At 44.9% G+C, this 26500-nt stretch overlaps 1 protein-coding gene across 1 annotated transcript in view; it reads right to left on the bottom strand.

The window, feature by feature from the left end:
• The window catches only part of BRINP1 (BMP/retinoic acid inducible neural specific 1), a 63796-nt gene that overhangs the window by 5937 nt on the left and 31359 nt on the right, over positions 1–26500 (bottom strand). Inside the window, exons 3-7 of the mRNA XM_042480170.1 lie at positions 15201–15391; positions 9141–9310; positions 7012–7117; positions 3530–3766; positions 2469–2691 (exon numbers count right to left, since the gene is read on the bottom strand). Coding sequence (XP_042336104.1) covers positions 2469–2691; positions 3530–3766; positions 7012–7117; positions 9141–9310; positions 15201–15391 — 927 coding nt within the window. The remainder of the gene's footprint in view (positions 1–2468; positions 2692–3529; positions 3767–7011; positions 7118–9140; positions 9311–15200; positions 15392–26500) is intronic.

The raw sequence follows: 26500 nt of genomic DNA, 5'->3' as shown, positions 1-26500 counted from the left end.
GACTCCCAGCCATAGAGGAGAGGTGTCTCAGTTCCTAAGACCATTGGAAATATGTGTTTTCCGATGGTCTTAGGCAACCCCTGTGAAAGGGTCATTCAATCCCCAAAGAGGTTGTGACCCACAGGTTGGGAACCACTGATATAGAGGTTGACTTTCTAATTCATTTATTCACTGGGTCTACTCTAGCTGGGACTAACCAATAATGTTCAGACCATGGATTCCCTTTTCCTGAAGGTTTGATGAGTCAACCTTGTGGATGACAGCATCCCTTGGTTCCAATTCTTCCTCTGTGGGCTAGTATGATCTGTTAATCTGAATCAGACCACCAATTCAACTGGAAGTCCAGCCCCAGATGTGGTGGGCCCTAGGTTGCCTAGTCTTTTGCCTAAATCCAGCTGTGCATTCCAACTATAATAGACCTATTGGATCCATGGAAAAGTGGGAAATCAACACTAATGTTGACTCCATTGTCTGAATGGATCTAGTCAGTGGCTAACAACTGGATTTAGGGCACAAGTGTCCAGGATGCAAACCTCCAGATGCTGAGCCATCCTAGATAGCATAGCCAATGGAGACAAAAGCTAGAAACTGTAGTTCAAATATGTCTGGGGGACTATGGGATTGTTACCTCTGATAGAAACCCTAATTTATATTGTCTCGATGTCATGGATTTTAGGAAGGGGTCTCTCACAGCCCTTTCTAGAGATGCCAAGGACAACGTCTTGTACTGATGTTCGGATGGCATACCACCAAGCTACTTGACTTTCCAGTTTCTCCCCATTTATACAGGCTTCCCTTTGAATGCCATCTGCCTTGGCTGCCATTGTTGGAGCTGCCTTGATGCCACAGAGAGCCTCCGTATAGAATGAGCCCTGTTCCTTATCTCCATCTTCTTTAATGATGTCCACAGCTGGATCTTATAAAAGAGTCTCTCTCTCTCTCTCTCTCTCTTAAAAAATCCAGACCTCTAACCAAGAAGGGTTTTCTAGGCCAAAGTAGAATTGCTTCCTTTTCCCCCTCTCTTTCAATTTCTTCCCAGCCAATTCCCTCCCTCCGCCCAATTTGCTCGAAATACAGAATGACAAACACGAGGGAAAAATGCTAATATGCCTGGTGGTGTTGACTTAAACAGTTCAGGCACATCACTCATTTAAAAACTCAGCTGCCATCACGCATTTTGTCCCATCTCACCCAGATTTGATAGCATTCGCCGGAGACAGTCTTTCTGCCTCGCTGGATTCACTCCCCCCGCCACCCCACTCCCTTTCCCCAAATAGAAGTGAAATGCTAAAGACATATTTATCTAAAAGCTTTGGAGTACGCTTGACTGGAGAGATGCTAGGTGCCTCTTCCGAAGCTTTTATTTCTAAGCTGATGAATCAAAAATAATATATGTATGATTTCTACTTCATCCCAATCTTGTCTTCCCAGCATGGTCCCCCCCTCCCGCCTTTGCATGAAGCAGGTTTGTTTAGAACAAAGGTAGGCGAAGTGTAGTTGACTACAACTCCCATCAACCAACAAACTAATGCTCACCACATCTTGCCCCGGTCCCTCCAAATCAGTTGAAACCAGAACCAGAAGCGACACAGTACAACTTTCCTGCTCTCTTGACCATACTAGTGAGGCCCATAGGATCTATTCACATCAAAAATGGCCCCCATTACTTCCCAACCCCTGATCTATATCCAGTTCTACCACTTCTAGATCTAAATCCTATTACAAGATGCAACTGGAGTTAGCCCTGTTGCACCAATGACATCTCCATAAACATTAAACCATTGATTGGATGAGACTACTCTAGTTGGGTCTAAGAGCAGGTTTACAAATCTGCATCTCTACTGGGAATAAGTCTTTTTTGGTCTCAGTTGCCCGTTGGAGACCAAGCCATCCCAACACGATTTATATAAAACTTGATAATTTGCAATAATAAATTAATTTTGTTGCCCCAACTCCACACATACATATCACAACAGCTACTTGCAGCTATGCTCAGAAGTGACAGGGATGCCAGAGGGAATGAGACAGACAATTTTGTTGTCGTTCCTCATCAAAGTGTCTCGGTGCTCTGACTCTCTGAGCCCCAGCTCTGCTCCACCACTGCTTATGCAAGATGCTGTTTGGATAACATTGTGCCAGATGAGTAAATAAAACAGTGTTGTACAATGGTGGCTGATGGCTTCCATGTCACAGCAAGGGAGTGAGTTCACTCTGATCTATTCTCAACCATAAGGTTTTGACCACAAGGTCTCTACAGTGCTCAAATACAGCCCCAAATAGGTTCAGCATCAGGGACGGCAACCTAGGATGAAACTCTGGGAGGATTCATCATCCCACTGCCATTGAAGTCAATATCCATCCCTGACGTCTGTATTATTTTCATCATTGCCTTGTCTCACCAGCACCATCAGTGCTACAACATTGTACACAAACTCACGCGAAGACAGGTAAACAAAGGATGCGGGTACCTTTCTCGAGGCAGCTGGTGGTTAGGGTTGTGCCGACAGCGGATGCTGAGGCCAAAAAGTTTGCGGGCAGTGCGTTGGATCTTCTGGCGCTGGATTTCCATGGAACTCTGGAGGAGTTTGTACCGGTTCTGGAGGTCCCAGTCATTCCCCCAGTGCTGGTGGATGCTCCCAATGGTCAAAAAATGGTTACTAGGTAGCCTCTTCATGAAAGATTTAAATTCATCTGAGAAAACATAAATATGCACACATATCAAGAGGAGATTCTTTGGAAGGGGAGAGGAGTGTAGTATGCACTTTTTTCTTTAGATGGTGGTACTTTGATTTTGTCTGTGACAGGCACTACTGTTAGGCAGGTTGAGGAAAGTACATTCAAATAGATGCTGGGGAGGATGCAAAAATAGCCCCCTGAGCCATTCTTTCTGAGTCTCTTCTGTTGGATGCCAAAGCTGTGTGCAACACATAGTTTCTCCTGCACTTTATAAACTAGCCCATTTCCCTGTCACTACTGGTGAAGAAAGACTCAACTCTCAGTCTTCTGTACTTCTGTACTTGCCATAGGAGGTGAGCATTATCTTCTCCTTTGCTTTGGGAAAATATATATCTTGGGCCAATCCTTCACAGCAGAATATCTGCTCTACATGTGGAAAGGGATGGTCAACCATGACCCTCCAGCTGCCTTTAGAGTGCCATTCCCATTCAGCATTTTCATGCATTGGTTCAGGAAGGTCTAGGCAGAAAAAACTTCAGGAGGAGTCACCACTGCTGTAAAAGGTCCTGGGTTCAATCCTATACAAGTTCAGTTTTAAAAAGGTAAATTTGCAATGGATAGGAGCTCTACCTGAGACCCAGGAAAACTGCTGGCAGTCCAAGTAGACTGGAAGTGGCCCTCTGAAGGTTGTTGGACTACAGCTCCCAGCATCTTTCACCATTGGCTATACTGGCTAAGTCCTCTGAGATCTGCAGTTCAACAGCATCTGGAGGATTGTATGATGCCCATCTTCTGGGGCAGACCATACTGGCTTACTGACGGAAAAATCTGTCCCCCCTTCTCCCACCATTACCTGAGTTCTCTAGATCTTTGTAGGCCTCTGTCCAAGACTTTGCCATGTTGGCTAAGGTGTACTCCATGATCTGAATGTCGGTGATGGGGCAATTACATTGTGGGAATTCTTCGGCACACTGGCAACCGCATTGGCTGTCTCGGCAAACATATTCTCCCTCTCCATTGCACATGATGTAACTCAACGCCGACTGCACAAACTTCTCTTGTAAGTACTGAGGGAAGATGACCTGGAGACCTAGCAAAGAGAAAGGGAGGGAAGGAGATGATGGAAATGAAGAGTACAAATGAGAGCTCCAGCGGTAGTGGCTGGTATGCCCCATGCCAACAGGATGGCAAGTCCATTCTGGCATTAAGCCTCAAGTTTTAAGGAGCTATCAGAAAAGACAAACTATTGGGGGAACAGGGTCCACCACCTTGGAGAGTGGCTTTAGATTTTAAATTTTACCAGGAATGGGTTTGGAAGCTTCATTGGCTAACTTATTAGCCTTCATTGGCTAACTTACTAGCAGGCAGCTCTCTTTCTCAACCTAATATACTTTGTAGGATAGTTATGAGAATAAAATGGAAAGGTGAGGGCACCACACACAAACACACACATTGTGGCAAAGGGTGGTATCAAAATAAGCCAAGGAGATCATCTCTTTCTCCACCATTGTAAGGAAAATGTGGGCAGCCAAGGGTCTTTCCCAGCACAGAGCGAGTCCTGAATGAATGCAAAAGTGAACGCAACAGCTGCCCTGGTTTTGTCAGTTTCACTTGCATCACGGGTTGAGAAGGAGCAGGAAAGGTGGGCTTTCCAAGGTCAGCAAGAGGAGACTCTGTCTCCCTTTTCCAGTGGGTGAACACATCCCTGTGTTTCTCAGAGACAACATTCAGACACACAAATGCACAGCGATCTGTATTTTCTCTCCAGTCTCTTGCCGCTCTCCCCAACTCTGTGGCTTTGCATCAGAGAGCCCCAGGCCCACGGAGCATTCACAGCTGTTTCCTCATACCTGATAAGTTCTGCCTGTCAGACTCAGTTTCCGATGCGCACGGGGATGTCTGTGGCAAGGAGGAAAGGAATGGAGTTCCTCGCTGAGAATCCCCAACCCTGGCTGTGCCGTCAAGATCTGGGATTTCAAGACTGGCAGACAAAGGAGCCCAAAGCTCCAGCAGTTTGGCTGAAACATGGCTTAACAAAGAAGGGAAGGTCAATTACCCATCTGGTCTGTGTCACTGTGGTTCTGGACTGTGCTTATCTAATGCTGACAGTTCATTGGAGTGGAAGGAGAAAGAAAGGAAGAATCCACCAGGGCCAAGGCAAGAAGAAAGAAGAGGCCAGCTGTGGTCTCATCCAGATCTTGCCACTGGAAAGTGTGTGTGTGAGTTTGTGGGGGGTGATCATTATATGAAGGCCAAACCTTTTGCTCCCTGAGGCCTCAGACATGTTGCATCAAGAGTTTGGAAAGGGTCACTCCTTGTTTTGCAGCTCCCACAATCCAATGGTGACTGGTGCATGCCAAGAACCGAAGTTCAAAATCAGTAACATTCCCGAGATATGTCAGCCCCAACATTTGCTTCGTTGTACTACCTCTTTGTGTGACAGCTTCCAGAAGGCAATGGCCATGTTGGCTTGGGGTGCATCGACACTGAAGAAATAATGCCATTTGACACCATTCCAATGGCCATGGCTCCATCCTACAGATTCCTAGGATTTATAGTTTTGAGGCACTGACACTTTGGGGAGAGAATACCTTGTAAAATGACAAATCCCATGATGATGATGATGATGATGATGATGATGATGATGATGATGATGTTTATTTAAACCCCACCTTTCTCCCAGTGCAGAGACTCAAGGTGGCTTGCCATTCCATAGGATGGAGCTATATAGCATGTGAAGTAGTATCAAACCACATTATTTTCTACAGTCTGAATGCACCCTTGAATATTCTGGGAATTATAGTCCTCCAAAGGAATGTTTCCAAGGCTTGTCCACATCTATACCTCCCAGTAGCCAGATGGCCATGGATATAGATTGAAGGTCACTGCAGAAGGGCATGGTTGTCTAGCAGCTTAGAAAGAGCAGCATTCTCATTCAGAGATGAGGGAAAGCTACTGCCCTTGGTTGCCTGTTCCAGTGTTGATAACGTTAATAGCGGTTGGAATGTTTTCCTTTAAAAAATGCAGACCGAGAGGCACAAAACAGACTTCTCTTATTTCTGGACCTCCAGTCCAGCGGAGAACTCTCTGCCTGTTGGCTGTCCATCACCTAGTTTTGTCTGACCTACTTCTCAAGCGAGAGGGGCGTAGTGGCATCTGTCAGGAAGAATAGCTGCAGCACTGAAGTAAATATAGATATTTGGGGACAGAGAAGGGAAGGAGGAGGATTGACAGCGGGATCAGGGTTGTGAACTCGCTCTTTCAAGGAAAGGGGGGGAAGCATCTAGCACTTGCAATTCTTCTTTGGGAATTTTAGTAGCTTCTCTTTCATGGCAGCAGCAACGTGGCCTTCCTCTCCATAGGGACCAATGTGATTCCCTTAACCACCTTGTTGAGATAAGGATTGGGAACATGTTGCCCTGCAGTTGAACAATGACATTCCCCATTCCTACATTCATGCATCTCAGTGAGACTAGCCTGGGAAAGATCATGGAGAGATCATGTCGCCAATTTTGGCCCAGGTGGACCAAAGACTCTGACCTGGTATAAAGCAGGCATCGCAAGGGTTACTCAGCTGGGGGGAAAGAATGGTTTTCATATAATATGCCCATTACCTTTAAAGCTGTGTCTCGTCCTTCCTCCCCACCCTGCCACAATCTAGAAGGTGGTTCTTCGAATAATTAGCTAAGATTTTTGCCTTTCCTCTCCAGCTGCTTTTGCGAGGCCTCATTAAGAATGATTCACAGGGCCGCAGGTTAAAGGATCGTGACTTTGTCTCCTCCAATATGATCAGCAGCCACACACGACAAGCCACTGTCAGGAACTGGCAGTCTGCTGGGGCTCAGAGACTAGTTTTGAGAAAAGAGCAACATCCCCAAGACACCAGCCTCACCAGCTTTGGCTGGGCTCAGTTGGCAAGAGTCTGAAAGGATGGAGCCAGAAGAGGGAAGTTGGCAACAGTGGTGGCACCTTCAGAATCAGAATGGCTTTCCATCCATCCATCCATCCATCCAGAATGGACCTTTCTCATCTCAATGGTGGCAGCTTTCCAAGATCTCATGAAGAGGTCCTTGTCATCAATGCCACCTGAGACAACACTTCAGCTTGGTATTGCGCTTGGGGTCTTCTGCAAGGAAACCATGGGGGTAGATACAGGAAAGTTAACCTGGATGATGGAATGGGATAGAAGAGCTGGATAGACTGTCTAGCTTTGGGGAAGCTTTGGAATGAAGGCTGGAATCCGCCCACAGAGCAGAAACAGAGAATGGAGCAATAGAGTCCACCTTGTTCTTCAATCCCTTTGCTAGCAAAGCAGAGCTGTCCCTTGGGTCTTACCTTGAAGGTGGAGTTTGCTCTCAGTGCTTTGCAGAAGGACGGAACTCACAGAGTCCAGATTGTCGTAACTGTTGCAACCCAATGGGCCTGTCCGTGTTTCAGTCACCTAGAGCAGTGGGAAGCGAAGCAAAGCTCAAATCATGACATTTGACAACAGAGAACCAAGCAATCTCTACCACCCCATAGAAATAGGATGAATTGGGAATGACCAGAAGGATATAAATCCCAAAGCATTCTTAGATCCCAGAGTGCAAAGCACCTATCTTTTGTGAAGCAGATGGTGCAACAGAGAAGGTATCAGATTTCTGTCTCTAGACAGCTGCTATCAGTTAACATAGATCAGTGGTGGGGAGCAGGTGGTCTGCCACAAGTTTAAAAAATCAGTCAAATATAAAGGTAAATAAAAAGTGTAAACCAATTCCAGTGCTGATGTCTTCATTTGGGGCTGATTTTCATTAGCCAAAATGCAATGGTGCACTCTTTGGGGGAACATGGGTGTGAAAATGGTCTCCCAGTCCTAGAACACTTGTCTGCTCCTGCCTCTATACAAACCTGGCAGTGAAGATCTACAGATCCTAAGATAGTTTTTTTTCTGAAATGATCCATGAGCACATTGACTCAGATTTACAATGGAGAAAGTCATAACAGCTCCTCAGAGACCTCAAGTTAAAGATCCTTCTCCTCTGACCTACATACTTGAGAAACATCTCATTAAACTTGGAAAGTAGATGATGATGATGATGGTGGTGGTGGTGGTGGTGATGCCAGGAACTCACATTTCCTTTAACTGGACATGTCCATATACTGTATCAGTTACTATCACCTGCTTCATTTTCTCATTCTCAAACCCTTGTTCTCTAACACAGTTGAAGTATCCCCCCAATCCTTTCAGGTAAAGACGAGAAGATTTGGGGCAATCTATCAGGAGGTGTCCAGGCTTCTCAGGCTTCAGTGTTGCAAAGAAAGAGGCCCTGCCCTGTTGACATCCAGTGTGATCACGGAGACCAAACCTTTCGGAAATTGCTCCCTGTGACAGCTTCATCGGTCAATTGCAGAGAGAATATGAATTCCCCCCTCTTCCAGCCACACCAGAAGATTGCTTTTCAAGGACAGAAAAGGCTCTCTCTCTCTCTCTCTCTCTCTCTCTCTCTCTCTCTCTTTTTTTTTGTCTGAAGGCCCATTCTCGGTTCCTTTGTCTGCCCTCCACAGAAGCGATCCTGTGCCTCGCTCTGCGTCCCTGACCACTTCAAATCTCAAAGCCTTTTGTCCAGCAGTATTGTAGCCTCATGTTGCCCATACACTGGAGAGCCGGTGAAAAGACTTTCCAAATAAAGCTTAGCTCACAAAAGGCTGAATAGGAACAACATATGCCATTCAACAAGCTCTCCACCCAGGTGCAAAGATGATCGTCCCTGCCTCTGCATCACTTCGGTTATTGCCATGACTCTTGGGACCATTTGTGTCTCTACTTTCCATGGCTCGGCATTGCCCTGGAACTGGTAAGTGTGAGGTTCAGGCTACCCTACTTCAACATCCTTCTGTGTCAAGGGTTGCCATGGGAAGGGAAAGGGAAAGAAGGGAAGGGGAAGAGATGAGGTGAGTTGGCAAAACTACACCTTACAATTTTTCTGTTCACAAGAAACAACTTTGTTGTTGAGGATCTTCTAGCTGTTTCCAACCGATGGTGACCCTAAGACAAACCTACAAAAGGGTTTCTGCGGCTGAGAGTGTATGACTAGGCTAAGGTCACCCAGTAGGTTTCCATGGCCAAGGAGGGATTTGAACCCTGGTCTCCCAGAGCTGTAATCCAACACTCAAACCACTAGACCATGCTGGTTTTAATTCTAGTGATTTGATTATATCCCAAGTTCCTATATGTTTTATTGAGGACAGCTCTTAGTGGTATATAATTTAATTTGTCTAAGTTGCCTTGATTCCCAGACTGGAAAAAAACAAGATATAAATCATCATCATCATCATCAAACACCATCATCCCATCTCCACCATTTTCATCATCATCATCATCATCATCATCATCATCATCATCATCATCATCACCATCTCCATCACCACCATCCCAGTCCAAGGATAGCTTCCTTAAAGCCAAAGAAATGCAACGCAAGGTGTACCTTGATCGCTCCAGTAGAGATCTGGATCTCATGGAGACGTCTCATGGTTCCATCCCGGTCCACGAAATAGGAGGAGGCGAGCTGGTGAAGGGACTCAACGCTTTGGGTTGCATTGCCTGACTTTCGGTCAAGTCGGCTTTTGTCCATATACATGGTCAAGGCTTCCTCTCCTAGGATGAAAAAAAGAGGAAAGAGAGAGAGGTCACCACATTGGACGAAGTACTGACAAACAAAGTGACTTAAGACAGGGAGTGAAGAGAGGTTGGCAAACCTCAAGGTCCACATCTGGGTGCAATCAATAACATTATAAATAGAACAGGAGCATTACTTTGAAGACCAGGAGAAACTGAGACGGATGGCATCAATGCAAAAACATACTGCAAAACATGGCCAGCGCTGCCAAATTCCAAATAGCCCCACTTTCATTTTAGAAGGAAAGCTTTGAGTACACATTTGACAACCCTGGCACAATGCCCACAAGATAATCCAGAGATTAGGGTCAAGAGCTTCATATTGGCTCTTTCCTCTGTTCCCCAGTTATCTTCCATCACATACTTCCTTCTTACCAATTTCCACTCTCCTTCCATCTCTTATTTGGCAGAAAATAAAAGAAATCCAAGTTCTACAGCAGAGTAGCATAGAGAGTCCAGGACAGATCTGGCTGCCTTTGCATCTCACTCAAGGCAGCCACCTGAGTCAGTCCTTGGATAGAGCCAACCTTGGCAAGGGAGTCCAATGGTATAACGGACTACTCCGCTCACATTCCTATAGCTTGTCTTGAACTGTTTTAATATCTAAGAAGATGGTTGTTTCTTTTCTTCAAGATATGCAAAAAGCATAATATAGTGAAGGAGGTGGAGGTGATGGCGGAAGAGAAAGAGACAGAAGGAGGAGGAGGAACAGGAGGACATTCTCATTCTCATTGTATCATGTGTTGATGGACCCTCCATCTTTGAAGGTCTTCAAACAGCGGTAGATGGCCATCTTTCAGGAGTGCTTTAGTTACATATTCCTACACAGAAAGGGATTGCACTAGATCAGTGGTTCCCAAACTTTGGTCCTCCAGATGTTTTGGACTTCAATTCCCAGAAGCCCCAACTACTTTGTCTGGCAGTCTGGAATTCTGGGATGTGAAGTCCAAAACATCAGGAGGACCAGAGTTCAGGAACCACTGCCCTATATGGCCTTTGAGATCCTTTACAACTCTACGATTCTACCTTAGACTAGAATCCGAATGGTAACCCCAGACCGAAGATATATATTAAACCACTTGCCAAAAGGGGTGTCAACACTTATGCAAACCCCACTGATTCAATATTTCAACTCAGTTTTCCCAAATTAAGTCCCATAGGATTTAGATCTTAATGTCCCTGAGTATGAATTTGGGTCAAGATGTACCTAGAAATCCTCCCCAACAGATGCAAGACTCAAGGGAGTTTACTTCTATTGACCTGGAACAGAGGTCTAGAAGCTGGAAGAACTGAAAATTGAGGGCCTCACTTTGAAAATGATGTTAACAATGCATTGTAAAAATAGCAAGGCATTCATCAGGGCTAGAGAACAGGAAAATAGATAGGGACTTTGATTTCCAATCAAGGCACAAAACATCCCCAAGAGAGCTTCAAAGTACATCATAGGAGCGGTACAGAAATTTGCTTCATGTTGGGACAAGATCTCCTGAGAAATGAACAATATGCTCACATCAAACTTCTCTAGGACTTTAATACTAAGCTTGTGAAAGACTCAATGTTGTTGGGTTTCTCCGATTTCCAACTACATTGCCATTCCATACTTTAAAATAGTAAAAGTAAACGCCTGCGTACATGATTCAGTGTGAATTCAATATCTCTGAAATGTTCCACATGTCTCACAAAGGAGCAAAAATCCATGGATTATCTTGCCAAGGGTCTTAGCGCAACATGAGGAATTTTGGTGAGCATCTTAAAACCAACAAAATCCTATCACCGAACCTAACTAATATTCAAAATTCTGGCTATTTTTTAGCACTTGATGTTCACACTTCAATTATGTTTCACTTTTCTTCTTCCATGAAACACAAAGTGGCATCCAAAGAGTTTCTTAGGAGGCCTTTCATCCACACAGTAATAAAAACCCAGGCTGACATGAACCTTTTCAGTTTGGGATTTATTCTCTACAAAATTGAGTTGTTTTTCTGGAGAGAACAGAATTTTCTGTGCCGGAACAAGCTTTTCTTCTACACTGAAAAGAACAAGATGATGGTCTCTAGACTAGTTGCTAGAGCCATGAGAAGACAGTCTGCGGATAGTTTCTAGGGGTTAAAAAATAAATAGTAGGCAGTGGGACACATATGGTGCCAGTCTCTGGAAAACCTGCTTGCTCTCTGTGTGTGTCTTGGGTGTAACAGCGATTGGTAGGAAAGTGTGGTGTGCCTCCATCTTCACTTGTGAAACTGTTGCCGTCTATAGATCTGGAAGGGGAAAAGAGCAGCCCATCCCCGATGAAAAAGCCAGCGTCAGCAATCAAGGAGGGTTAATAGATTTTTGCTGCATTATTAAGTCCTAATTTCCCATTTATTAAGTAGGCGCAATGTTCAAAGCCATCTTCCCTTCAGGGCATTCCCTGCAAATTAGCTCTCAGCACTGCCCACTCCATCCTTGAGCGGACACATTCCCAGAAACCACTCGGCGCTGGCTCTTTTCTTGGAAACTCAAAATAAAAATGGGGAAGGCAGATCCTTGCTTGGGTTTGTGCAAAGGGGACACAGATGTGGATTGGATGAAGCTGGGAGGAAGGAAAGCGCAGCAAGAAGATAGGACTTCCAGATGTGAGAGGTGCTTCCCACTCCTGAGAGACCTCCAAGGGAGTCAATAGGAGCTTATAAAATGGAAAGGTGGCAATGTGACCCTGGGGCCATATGTGGCCTTCAAGGCTCTTTGGTGGCACTTGATCCTTAGATGGCCTATATTGTGGCAAAAAAACACGGTTTTCCTATGAAAGCTTTGAGAGTAGCAGGAGATAACTAGATGAGATGGTCACAGGTGCACATCCCTTTATTCTCACTCACTGGGAAGGAAGCTTGCTATTTACCTACTGGCCCATGGAGCAATATCTTAGGGCACCAGTTCTGCCAACAGCTGTGGGCCATTGCAGCTTCCCATCTGATCAGGGTTATGGCTGCATAAATGTTCTTTTGCATATATTAATTATGCTCTGCATCCACAAATCAGCCACGATAATCAACAACCAGCGTCAGCTCAGCATAGCGTAAATCTCTTCCTGCAGAGATGTGCCAAGCCAGCACAATGCAACCCCCGGGAAGGGTAGCAACATTGTGCAATGGACATCAGCCACACGAGCTGTTGTGAAATGCACAACCCGCAAGGCACAATTTCCACAGACAACAATTTCACACAACTCTGCTTCTATATCTGCTGCACATACATAGGTTGTGAATGAGATGCCAGCCACAATGTCCGTTTGTTACGCAAGTGGTTTTATTCCACTTGGTGACTCCCAGAATCTGGTCTGATTGGAATCTGAGCACATCAGACCCCACTTGCTCCTGTATGGTTTTTGGAAAGGTATTGTTTTTCTCTTCTCGTTCGTGAAAGAATAACTTGTATGAAGATATGCCTTTTCAGCCTGCAGCTTGAGGTGGTACTGTCCTTGCAGAAGTGGCTACTAGGTCACATCACCATGAGACGGAAAGGAGAATGCATTCGTTTAATCCCTTTATGGGTAAAGATCAGCACTGAGAAAATGGCCACTGATGTGCTGAGCAGATTTCAGAGCTCTGTGGGGTTAATTTGTGGATTGTTCTAATGAAATGGAGAAGCTATGGACTGTCAAGGGCTGATGGGTCGTATATCCTGGGTGGGTTGGGAGTAAGGCAAGCCTGCAGTCTCCAACCAGGCGAATCCTTCTGCTCATGCACAATGCATGCTCCCAAGAGGCTCTATTTGCATCATCTTCCTCTTTACTGCCGTCAAGACGAATCTTTCATTCCCCTTGTACGGTTCCCCCGGCGGCTTCCCTTCCTCGCGTCTTCTGCATCGGGGGCTGATGGAACGCTTAGTGCCGCTGTCCATCGCCAGCTCCCGTTACAAAGCCCGTGCATATTTTACAGTGTTGTGTCGTAAAAACAGGCGCGCGAACAAGCTGCGGTGAATAATTCACCGCCGTGCCTGGGCAAAATTAAAAATATATTTCACCGTCAAAAGGTCGGCGTTTGTGAGGGATTTCGAGGGAGACGGGGAAGGAATGTGCCAGGTGGCAGGAGGTCAAGAAGGTGATAACGGTGTCCTTCGTGAATGGACTGCCGCATGGAAAAACAGAAACACACGGCGTGGTCCTACACCAGTTTGCTCAAAACTAAGCCCCATTATCCAACACTGGGGTTCTTCTTATGTGAATCCCCATGTGTGGAGTTATGCAAAGACTGTGCTATATAGCCCTTGTGATGAATGGCAATGCCTTTAGCCAGTGGCAGCAAGTTCTTTGGGATCTGGAGAAGGAATTCCATTAACAAGGGGCCATTCATTATAAGAACACAGAAACTAGGAGAGGCTGCAGTAGTTTGCTTTTGTCTGAGCCTCCTGGGAAGGAACTCTATGTACATAGAGACTGATAATCCAAAGTGTCAAGAACCTGGTCTAGCTGTCTTTCACTTCATCCTCTTCTGAGGTTATTTGTGACTATCCCATTGCATCAGAGCAGTTTGGGGCCAAGCAAAGGCATTTTGAGCACTTTGCGCAACACTACTGTCTTTTCCCTTCATGAAGCAAACTCCATAATGCAACTGATAGATCCAAAAGACACAGGCCAAGTTCCTGCATATTTCTAGTGCATGCCAATCTATTTTTGTGCAATTACACACTTGAACTACGACATACATTTGCTGTATACCAACACTGTGTAACCTATTACATATCTGCCAACAGGCCTTGTTATTGTCCCACAGTGCATTGGGGTATGCAAAAACTGTTGTTTCCACAATTCCAGTTAATCAAAGGTTATTCTGATGAAGAGTTACACACCATCCAAGAGTGTGCAACTGAACGCAAAATGAACTCCATTAATGCAGCCCAAATTAATACAACCATTGCACAACAGCCGCACACACACACACACAAAAATACACCTAGGTGTATAAAGGCCTTATACCAGTGTAAAAAACCAGAAAGATTCCTGCCACAAACAACCATCCAATGTTTTTCTTTGCTAACACTCACTTGTAAAACAATTGGTTTCACACATGTGAAAAATTGCAATGGTGGCAAAACCAAAACATTCTCCATCTTGGGAATGGAGAGGGAGCCTCCTTGGAAGAGCAAGGTGTTGCCCACTTCTCTCCTCTTTTCTTTGACTTAGTTAACCAAGTGCAAATTACTATTGCCCTTGGAACACAGATGCGGTACAGACCGTCCAAAAAGGACGCTCTCCCTTCGCCCTGGTTTGCTCTGCGAGTGAGCCGCAGCAGACAAACCATGCGGCTCCATCACGGAACAAAAAGAACCCACAAAAAGCAGGTTCTTCTTGCAGCGCCTTTGTGACATCGCAATGTGCCAATGTTGCATTTGCGGCATCACAAAGGAGCTGGGACATGTGGACGCTAGGCGTCCATCACGTCAAAATGGCGGCGCCCGTGTGTACAGGGTGCCGCCATTTTGACACCCCCATCATGTGCTAGGGGTGAGGCCAATATGGACGGTGTGTCCTCGGCCAACCCCTAGCACATGATGGGGGCGGTGCAAAGGCCCATCTAAATCGGGCCACAGTTTACAGCAAAAATTAAAGTAAGCTGAGGGCAAAGGTGGGAGGAGAAAGTAACTGGGACATTTTAAAAGCAAATGAAAAAGTGGGATGGCACAGGATTAATTGTCCCCACAAACTGGGAAAGTTGGAGGGTATGGATTCAGCCATAGATTGAAGGAACAATTTTCAAGATGACAACTGAAAAGGACTTCTGACACAAGTCCAAAGCATCAGAGCTAATACAGTCCATTGACCCTCTTCCCCATTTGCCTCCCCAACCCCAAATCCTTGCCAACCGAAGGTTCAGACCCAGCGGCCACCTACCTCCCAAGGTGGCAGAGATGAGTATGTGCGTGCCGTACTTTTTGATGATGGTATCTATGAACTGCTGCGTCGTGGGCCTCCTGCCCAGCAGGCGGATGCTCCTCTGGAACTCAGGCATCAGGGGGACCGGGTTACGGAGCAGATCTCTCCGCTCGATGGCTGTGTTCCTCACCTTCCAACGGGCAAATTCCCTAAGCGACAACACAGGAACACAAGGCAGGTGAGGTTCCAAATCCAGGCAGGAAAGGCCGAACACCAAGGGAAGGGATGGTGGAAGGAAAGGAGGGAAATAGGGTGCATTACCCCCACAGAGAGACACAGGGACATTTCTAGGGCCAGAGCTAACAGTTTCAGGGTGGGAGGAAGAGGAGCAAAAGAAAGGAAAGCAAAGAGGGGAAGGAAAGATATTATTTCAATATACAGTGATTCATATTGAAGCAATGGGTCTGTCTAGATTGGAAGGAAGACATTTAAAGTACAATATTTAATTCAACCACATATGGGCAACATTAAATACGTGTGTGTGTGTGTGTGTGTGTGTGTGTGTGTGTGTGTGTGCATAGAACAGGTAAGTATATAGGTTTGTGGTATACAACAGGTCGATAACACTCCATATTATCAAATGGCGGTGATGTGAATGCAGACACCATTTAATAATAATATGCCGCCATTTAATAATACGGGGCGCAATTATTTGCATTTTTTCACAGCCATGACATGGGTCCTGGAACTGAACCTCTTGCGGATCCAAAGGGCCAACTGTATTCTGAAATATTTTCAAAATGTGAATGAGAATATGTACAATTTTTCATGCACACATAGAGGAGGGGAATCCAATGGACACATGGGACAAAATATGCATGACGGTATAAACATGGGAAGGGGGAAACCATGTGACATGAGATTGGCACATATGCCAGTGTCTAAACTTAAGATGTGTAGGTTTTAGGCAAACGTTAGCCCAATCCATTCGTCCATCCTACACAATCCTGGGATTTTGTGAGGCACCAATGCTCTTTGACAGGGAAGGCCAAAGACCTTGCAAAACTTCAAATCCCAGGATTGCACAGGATGGCGCTACAACAAAAGTGGTATAAAACTGCATTATTTCTACAGTGTGGATGCCCCCTCAGTCCTGCTCTCAAACCTCTGTGCCATAGTGACTACAGAAATGGCAAGGGGAAAATAGACTCACTTATCCCCAGACTGGTCTCATGACTTTTATTATTAGTAGTAATAGTATTGAGTGACTTTTTCCCAACTTTTAAGTCCTGGTAATAACAAAAGAGGAAAGAAAACCAGTTAACCTAGAACCTCAAGGGAGCCTCTAGTAGCCTAAGGGGAAAAGAAGGTTGCCCGAATGTTGCTGTCTTACTTACAGCAGAAAAAGGCAATCTCTATCTTTGCCCCGTAGCAATGCTTGACTAATGAGCACACAACAGAAAGACTGCATGCCACTATTGCTAAAGAAGTAAGATAAAATAAAATGGCGGGCATCGCCAGAGAGTATTGTGGATGCTTGTTAGCAGCGTGGAGCCTCAAGGGGATGGAGACGTTGGGGGGGGGGAATGATGAGGTGGAAAGATACGGTTCAGAGGACGGGGCAAGGATTTCAGCCTCCTGGGACGGGTTGACCCAAGGGCGGGCACATCTCTAGCCGGAGAGAAGACTCCAGGAAGAAAAGGCCCTCGGACCAAATTAAATACTCCATCTTCAAATTGCCAAGGAAGCCAGAGGGCAAAAGGAGAGGAATGAGTTTTGTGCAAGAGCCCGAAGGCTGGTACTTGATACCAAAGGAAGAGAGAGAGAGATTAAACACAGCACAGGATCCTGTTGGTGTCATACGCATGCATCGGTCATCAGTGGAAGGTCTCCGGTTCTCTGGAGACCAGGGTTCGAATCTCTGCTTGGCCATGGAAACCCAGCTGGGCAAATCACACTCTCTATGTGTCAGAGGAAAGCAAAGGCAAAGTGTCCACTGGGCAAATCTTGTCAGGAAACGCCAGTGATAGATTCACTTTAAGGTTACCATGAAGTGGAAGAGACTTGAAGGCACACAACAAGAACAGAAATAATTTGCCACACACACACACACATATAGTTGGCCCTCCTTATCCACGGATTTTTTATTTACGGATTCAAGCATCCATGGCTTGAAAATATTACCTAACCATATAAATTCCCAATAGCAAACCTTGATTTTGCCATTTTACATAATGGGCATCATTTTGCTATGCCATTGTATTTAATGGGACTTGACCATCCATGGAGTTTGTTATCCACAGTGGGTCCTGGAACCAAACCCTGGTGGATAACAAGGACACACGCACGCACGCACGCACGCACGCACACACACACACACACACACACACACACATATATATATATGCAATGCAGAATAGTATTCAGTTCAATGATTCAGAGTTTTGTATGTGGAAGTGTTGTGCATGGATGCAGCTTGCGCATGGATGCTTTTGCCTGATCCAACAGGGAAGGCAAGGTTCCATCCCTTCCTCGCCATTCCTCCCTGATGAGTTATTGATATGCAAGCGCCTTTTGCATTTTTAAACACAGTTTGCAGCAATGGGAATAAGCTGAGGACAAACATGGAGGAGGAGCGAGAAACGAGGAAATGTTCAAAACAGAAGGAAAAACAGGATGGCATTCATTGGGACAGTCCCTGTCAAACCAGGACAGTTAGAGGGGATCATGCACCTTGTTGCAGGGTCCCATTACCCATTTCTGTTTCTCTGCAAGAGTTTCTCTCTCTCTCTCTGGAATTCAACAAGGCTGCATTTCAGCAGCATTACCAAAGGGAGAACTAGATAAATCAAGAAAAGGAAAAAGTATGCTGAGCATCAGCAGAAGACTCTGCAGAGTTTCTCAGCGTTCAGCAGAAACCCGGGATTTATCGTGTGCCAGGGAAGCCATCTTGTCTCTCGGGGAGGAAGGCAGACACACAAATGTGTTCTCAATAATAAAACAAACAATAAACAAATATGTTGCGATCAAAGCGCACCTGTCTGTTTTGACACGCCGAGGGTGCACATTGTTTCGGTTATTTCAAGAATATTGTGGGGGAAATCCTCGGTGCCGAAAAACACAGCATTGCTGCTGCTGCTTCACTGTTGTTGTTGTGTGCCTTCAAGACATTTCTGACTTTTGGTGACCCTAAGGCAAACTTATTAAGAATCCAAAGCAATTCAGTGTGTGTTACATGTGCTCAACCTGGATGAATTTGGGAAGTGAGGAACAAGAGCAGCAAGAGATTATACTGTACATTGTATAGTATTCAGGATGCAATGGAGTATCTTGTAGAAGGACATGGCTGGCTGTCTAGAAACCAGAGAAGCCACACTTGGTGCTGAACTATATCAGTGCAGGTTCCAAGCAGGTTTGGTGGTGAAGATAAAGACAATACAAAGAGAACAAGCCAACGTGTTGGAGGTTTTGGACATACTGATGGTAGAGCAATGGCTCGGAAGAGGAAGAGGACAATTTGGCATGACCTTGAGGATGCTCTTAGTTAAGTGGATTGTTCCAGCACCGTATTAAAAAATAAAAGGAAGAAATCACCAAGGGAAGGATGGAGGAAGGAACAAAATAAAAGAAAAAATTGCAATCAAACAAGCATGACATTGACTCCAGCGCTGTCTCGGCTCAGACAGCCTGGCCTCCTTTTATGAGTCAGACCTAATTATTTGGTGCTGAGATGATTTTATTGCCCAAGTAAAGGAAGGCAGAAGGAATCACCTGTCAAGAGGATGGCCCAGCGCCAGGATGCAATCCAACAATATGAGCTGGCGACTAAGGCATAGTCTTCATTTATATTGCTGGTGCCATCGGGGTAAGATATCGGGGTAGAATGTTAACGTTCTGCTTCACCACCGAAAACAAAAGAGCCCCTGAATGAATCATGAGTGGCTTACCAATGTGGAGTAGTAGATACAGGCTGAGATCCTGTATGGGGAACATGTAGAGTGAATCACTGCATGTAGGTTTATGGCCTGCTAGTGCTAAACAACCCATGCATACAATTTAATTCACAGATGAATGTGCAAAATGCATGGACATCTCGTGTGCATGTCCATCTCAGGAACATCTCCTGTGCAGGTGGGTCATACGATGGCACCTCATACATAACTCCATCCCTGCAACTTTGAATGGAGTGAGACTGTTCCTCACCAAACACAAATGAGCAATCATTTCCACAGAGGAATGTATACAAGGGTAAGACACCAGCAGTCACCCTAAATACTCTAAAGACACCAGATTTCATTTGATCTTGGAAGCTAAGCAGGGTTAGCTCTGCTTAGGAGACTGGCATATTTAGACAAGACATGACTTTTCGGACTACTTTCAGTTCCATAATCGAGCCATTCTATAATTCGATGGCTGGCAATTCTTTGGAATTTAATCCACACGTTGTGCTTTACAGATGCACATCTAGGCAGCGTGTTCGACACGCTTTAGTGACAAGCATGCACTCGGCTCCATTTCCACGCCAAGCGTGGCTTTCAAGCAAAGATGGCTCAAAACCCTCCCCAGCCCGAATCCAGTTTATTCATTATTTCTTTTATTGTGAAATCCTTTCTTTCTACACCCCCTTCCCCCGCCCCCAACCAGGGTCCACAAGATGGCTAGCATCAATATAAAACAATTTTAAAACACAATCCATCGACGACGCAGCCACTCATATAAAAAAATAATAAATAGGAGCCAATAAAGCCACAAATAATGAGAAAATCACAACAGCAGCAGAGGAAGGAGTCGAGACCTTCAAAGCGGCAATGAATCATGGCAGAAGCAATCCTAGGTGCCCTTGCTTGGGCATTAGGGCCAAATCAAACAGACTTTAAAGGACGGAGCAAGGAGCGGTGTCTTTAGTTTATGTTTCACTGCAGAATAAGCATGCTGGGCTCCGTCTCAATGGAGTGAGTTTTCTGGGGGATGGAGTCCTTTGCACCTTTTGCTCTGGGCTCAGTCCGGATTGCCCTCCCGCAAACACACGCTTGCAATCTTGACTGTAATATAGCGATTCATTCAAACAAATGGATCATCAGTTTCATTGGCTGAACTTGACTTCTGCCATAATGAGATCCTCTTCTCTTTCTCCATGCCAGATATAGCTGGATAAATCTCTATAATTTTTTTTCACCCTCAGTTGACTTTCAGGTGATGGTTATAGGGAAGAGAAGGGGAAGAAGAAGGTAGGAAAGAAGAGGGGAAGGGAGGGAGGGAGGGAGGGAGGAAAGAAAAAGGGAAGAAGAGAGAGAAGGAAGGAAGGAGACCGGTAGGCACCAAAGAAGAGAGGAAGGAGAAATAAAGAGGGATGGTCTACAATTTTAGCATTTCCTTACAGAGAAAGTGTTCCCTGACCTCTGATGAAAATCCTCTGGGTTTGATCCATTTATGTAAGAAACCTGAAGTGCTTGCATTTGGCTCATTTGTGATGAACATCATCTTCAAATCATGTTGCCTATTTTCTGAACTATTTGGTTGCTGGAACCTCAGATAAAAGGGAGTCCCAGAACCACCCAAGCTTATATACCAAGTTTTTTTGTGGGTTTTTGGGGCTATGGGGACATGTTCTGGAAGAGTTTATTCCTGACGTTTCGCCAGCATCATTCTCTGAAGATGTCAGCCACAGATGCTGGTGAAACATCAGGAATAAACTCTTCTAGAACATGGCCACGAAGCCCGAAAAACCCACAAAAAACTATGGATGCCAGCCACGAAAGCCTTCGACTTGACCTTATATACGAAATTTCCAGGGCCCAGCTAGATTCCGATGGACACAACAGGCTCCTTGTTAACTCCTCTTCTGGATGTTACATTTCTGTGGAGGATGAGGAGCAGGTGCGACACAGTATTAAAATGTGCAATAAAAATAAAATACAAGGAAGCTGCACCGGGTCTCTTCATTTGCTTAACCCTGCAAACTAATAATGAAGAGTGCAGTTTATTACAAACAGGAGGCTTTAAATGAGCTATATCTTTTAACTGACTCTACTGGCAAGCGCCATTTCAGTAATCTACTGCCCTCCATAGTTGGTAGTTTAAGGTAGTAATTTTAGGATGTAATACCTTGCCCTTGAGGTGCTAAAGAATCGCCCAACTCCGGGCGGCATTCTGCTAGGGACGTCCATCTTTGTAAATGTCCTTCTGCGTTTGCTAAATTGAACTCAGTTGTTTCACAATATCCATATTCACCTCGGAGCTGCTATGGCATTACAACATCCACTGCATGACCATGGAGTTACTGATTCATCATGACTGAATGTGCAATGTACATTAGATGCACATCAAGGTTCTTTGAAGCTTCTTGGAGCACAATAGGATTGCCTGGCATACATCAGAAGTGCCCAATACACACTTGAAGCACCAGATGACCATTGGAGCAACCTTGCCAGTGTCTCTTCCCTCACACCCCTATCCCCTTCTGCTTCTTTTGGGTTATGTTTCACACACCAAAAACCAATGGGTTATCTGCAAGACAGGAGGTCGTGATGCCTTTCAGAAGCTGGACTGCCTCTCCTAGGGGTCCAAGCATACCTAGGAGTCCACCATACCAATGGTGAAGAGCAATGTGTATTGCATTCACTCCCCATCCTTGGTCCATGCTGTCCAAAATGGTGGTAGGCTTCCATTCTGCATATGATAGACCTGTTAAGCTCTGTTATGCATGCAAATTTGGACATGTTCAAAGACCAGTATCAGCATGGTACCTTTTCCCGGATTCTTGTATCCCTTCTCTCCCATTACCCTTCAGAGATTAGTTTCTGGAAAGACAGGGCATTAAACATGTTTCTTCCCTCATTCATCTTACTCTAGTGTTGGTAGGTGAAATTAAAAAAAAACAGGGCTCCTGAACCTTTAATGGTTGCATAGAAGAGAGACAACAGAGTAGTTTTGTGGCTTGAGTGTTGGACTACAACTCTGCAGATCACATTTCAAATCCCTATTCAGCTGTGGAAACCCACAAGTCATACTCTCTATGCCCCAGTCATACTTGGGCAAGTCCTACTCTCTCAGACTCAGAGGAAGAGAAAAACAATTACCATCACCCAAACAAATCTTGCCCAGGAAACCCCATGATAGGTTTTCCATAGGGTTGCCAACTTGGAGGCACATAGTAATAACAACAACAATGCTAGAAATTTGGGGGTCGAAGGGACATGTCAAGAGAGGGCAGGATTCTTATATGAGAGGCATTTGCCTACTTACTGAATGTAGTGGCATGATCTTTTAAGGGTGTGAATTACTATTGGAGGGACAATGCCCACAGTTTATGCCACTATCAAACCTGAATGTCTCTCTTTCAATGAAAACCACCTTACCAACATGTAGCAGAATGCTCAATTCCTCCTCTGCAAGAGCTGCTATATATTATGTCAGTAGATGGGATGCGTTGGCTTAGTGGTTAAGATACCAATTCTCGTGATATGAAGATCAGAAGGCTGGCAGTTCGAGGCCCATGATGGGGTGAACTCCTGCCAACCTAGCAGTTGGAAAACATGCCAATCCAAGTAGATAGATAGGTACCACTTTGGTGGGAAGCTAACAGTGTTCGGTGCAGTCATGCTGGCCATATGACCACCAGAGTCGTCCTTGGACAACGGTGGCTCTTTGGCTTAGTAACAGAGATGAGCATTGCCCCCTACAGTCGGTTATGACTAGTATTCATATCAAGGGACTACCTTTGCCTTTACCTTTAGGATGGTAAAACAATTCCAGAATTCAAGTACTGAACCAGCCACATCAGCTCAGCACTTTGGACATCTCCTTTAACATGTGGAGTGGATTTGTTGTCCCACTGACATGGACTTCACTGCCCAGTGTTGATCCTCATTGGTAAAGCAACACAACCAACACCAATGCTCCATTGTCCTTTGAAAACCCACTAACTGCTTCAATATGGGGGTGGTTTCTCATAATGCTTTATAATTGTCAAGCATTGTCTCCACCCCCACAGGATTTACTGTTGTTGTTCTTGTTGTTGTTAGAAAAGGCACTGCTGAATTACCCAGCTCCTTCCCCGTTCCATAAAAAATGTTTATAACCCCATAAATTCTGGCATATCAGCAGCTTGTTACGGAGTGAGGGAGGGGGAAAAAAGGTCATTGGAGAAGAAGAAGAAGGAAGGAAGGGGGAGGAAGAGATGTCATATTGTCAGAAAGTCTGGCTCAGAATTGGACGGGGAGAGTCAGCTCAAGGGAGAGTATCTCAGGGAAGCATCTGTTGATAAAAGCTCATAATGGGAAAATGTGCCTGCAATCCAGAGCTTGTTTCTTCAGATAAATATTTAATATAGATCACTGGAGATGAAGCAAGCATGGAGGGGAATGATGTTGCCTGTCCCATGACGGATGGAGGGGGGGAAGGATGGTGAGAAAACAATGCCAGTATTATTATTATTTTAATGTCTTAGAAGTGAATCAGAGAATTTGGAGAGCCAGGGACTCAAGTCACTCTGGAGAACTAAGGCTGAGATCTTCTTTCTTCCATTCATTGTATTTCAGTACAGAGACAATACTAACCTGATGGCTAAACTGAGGTTGTCATGAGGCAATGCAGCTCTTATAATAATGCTTGGTAAAGTGGAGTGCAGTAGGAAAAGAGGGGAACTACTGGAGACGTAGATTGGTTCAGTCCAGAAAGTCATGGCCATGGATTTTCAAGACCTGAGCAGGACAGCTGAAGACTGGGACACTTGAACATCTCTTCTTCATAGGCTCACCATAAATCAAAGTTGATAGCAAACTGGAACAGCAGGGACATTATGATGTCCATCAAACAAATCAACATACATCTCTTGCTTCAGATCATCCCATTTGCCATGGCTCTGTATAATCCTCTCCTCCTTTGGAGTTCTTTTGTGAGGATGAGTTCCCCAGGCACTTCTTGTTATCACCTTCAAGAAAGTCAACAGGATGGAGACTCCATGGCCTTCATGGGTGTTCTTTGAGTCTGGGGGAGTTTTCCTCCATCTGGCAAGCCAGGGTCTTATCCTGTTCCCAAAACATATCTGCAATATGTGGTCTTGGTATGGGAAGCTTCCTCAGATCACATCCATGATTCACAGTGACCTTAAGATCAACACTGGAAAACCTGGGAGATGATATTCTCAGTGCCTCCTGAGTCCATGAATTGAGTCAGGAGACATGAGGAACTCATGTCTCCTGTCTCAGTTCATGGACTCAGGAGTAATGGGTTTTTCTGAGCATGGTTGTCATCGGTGCATGATCATGACTTAGTGCCTCCATTTCAGTTGTCCTACAACCATTGTATGTTCTGTTGTGCATGTTCTGTGTAGAGCCATGAAACCCACTGGTTAACCTTAGGCAGTGGCAAACTTCCACTGAACAAAACTCCTGTGAACAAAACCCCACAATAGGTTCACCTCAGGGTCACCATAAGTTGGAAATGACTTGAAGGCACACAACAACAACAACAACAACAGCAACAAGAGCAAAATGGCAAATCTTTACCCTTAGAGACAGAGCAGAGTAAAACTCAACAGAGAAGAAAGTGAAGAAAACAGAGCGAAGCAAGGCGAGGAAAGAAATCTTGAAGTTCTGTGTTTTGCAAAAAGCGCATGTCATTGGAGACCTCTCATCCAGTTTCAGGCAAAAGAGGGATTTAATGTGCCTGAGGGGAGACAAGGTTTCAAGGCAGCGAGGAACAGGAAAGTGCCATGTCTTTGGTCATGCTGGGATGGAGACACCACGATTCCACATCATTTGCTTTCGCGTCATTCAAACGTACCACCATTTCCCATTCAGACAATGCTGCTTCCTGAGCAGAATATTGTGTAGCTGGAGGCGTATTCTGTGCAAAATTCACACGTGGTTGTGATCCCCTTTGAGTGCAGATAAAATATTAGTGTCCATGCAGAAAAAAGCTATTTGTCAGCAAAAAACCTCCATGTGTGAATTTTGCACAGAATAAGTCTCCAGTTAAAAAATATTACATACAAGGACCGAGCATTATTCTTTGTGGAAAATAATACTGTTCTGCAGACATATATTGTCTTTCATGGAGAAAGAGCTATCTTGTGTGTAAAATGCTATCTTCTGCTCATAATGATCTCAAGCTAATTTTGCATAGAATACATCCTGAACTGCAAACCTCCAGTGGAAGTTGACCATAGAGTTGTGTTGGAGGACCGTGAAATTCCTAGCGAAGTGTTTTCTCATTTAAAAATAATAATATATGCATATATATTTCTTTATATTCACTGTTTTCTCTGTGAGGAGGAGGTTGTGCCCCTAACTGCCGCAAATGTGTGGGACGCCATCCTTGGACATTAAAATGTCACCTTTCTGCTTTTCTTTTCCATTTATAAATAGACGCACATCTGTAAGTCTGCAAGGAGAGTGGCACAGCCAAAGAACCTCTTCTTTTTCAATACACACACACACCTTTTTATGACAAATGTGGCCTGATGGATTGTACCTTGGAAGTGGCTCCAACATCCCTTCCTAACTGAAAAATGTGGAGGTCTTTAAAATCAAATAAAAGATGTCACACATCGAGAAGGATCTCTCCTTGGGCACCCGGGGGAACCGGCAGCGGCCGAATGACAGACGCGCTGCCTAATCTTTTATTTCTCTATCCTTCTCTGTCTCTTGGGAAAGAATTAAAATACACAGCGTCCTGGAACCAAAGCCCTGTAAAGGACCAGACAATTGCTCAAGCGGTTGGGTAAGCGCAGATTCCAGTGCACCAAACCATTCTTCAAGCAGACGCAAAGCCTTGAGTGTGCATCATGGTTGCCAGTTGCAGTGCCAACTGTGAAATGGTGGACGCCTGAATATTTATGCTGCCTTGCATTATGCCATACTAAAAGTGTACAGCAAAGATGGGCTGCTGCATAGTGACAAGGGGGAAATCTCCTTCCTTTTCTCCTGCAAGCCATACCTCCCCCAGCAAGCCCTAGAGACTCCTTTTTCCTTTGTAGCTCCTCTCAAAATGGTGAGTGGAAGTGCTCTCACATCCCTCCAGTTCCCATTTTGAGAGAAGCTGCAGAGGAAAATGGAGGCATTTTAGGGTAGGAAAGGATTCTAGGGTTCTTGTGGTAGGTGTGTGTGTGTGTGTGTGTGTATGCATGCCAGTCCTTTAAAGACCCCCACAACAATGTCCCAAAATATTGCATACACACACACAGACACACATGCATAGCATTGCATTCAATTGCATAGCATGTTTTCATGCATTTGGGGTATTGCAAATACACGAAAGCATGATATCTATCTATCTATCTATCTATCTATCTATCTATCTATCTATCTATCTAT

The sequence above is a fragment of the Sceloporus undulatus genome, chromosome 7 (assembly GCF_019175285.1).
Source record: "Sceloporus undulatus isolate JIND9_A2432 ecotype Alabama chromosome 7, SceUnd_v1.1, whole genome shotgun sequence".
Taxonomy (NCBI): Eukaryota; Metazoa; Chordata; class Lepidosauria; order Squamata; family Phrynosomatidae; genus Sceloporus; species Sceloporus undulatus.
This window is presented reverse-complemented; position numbering and strand designations above follow the sequence as displayed.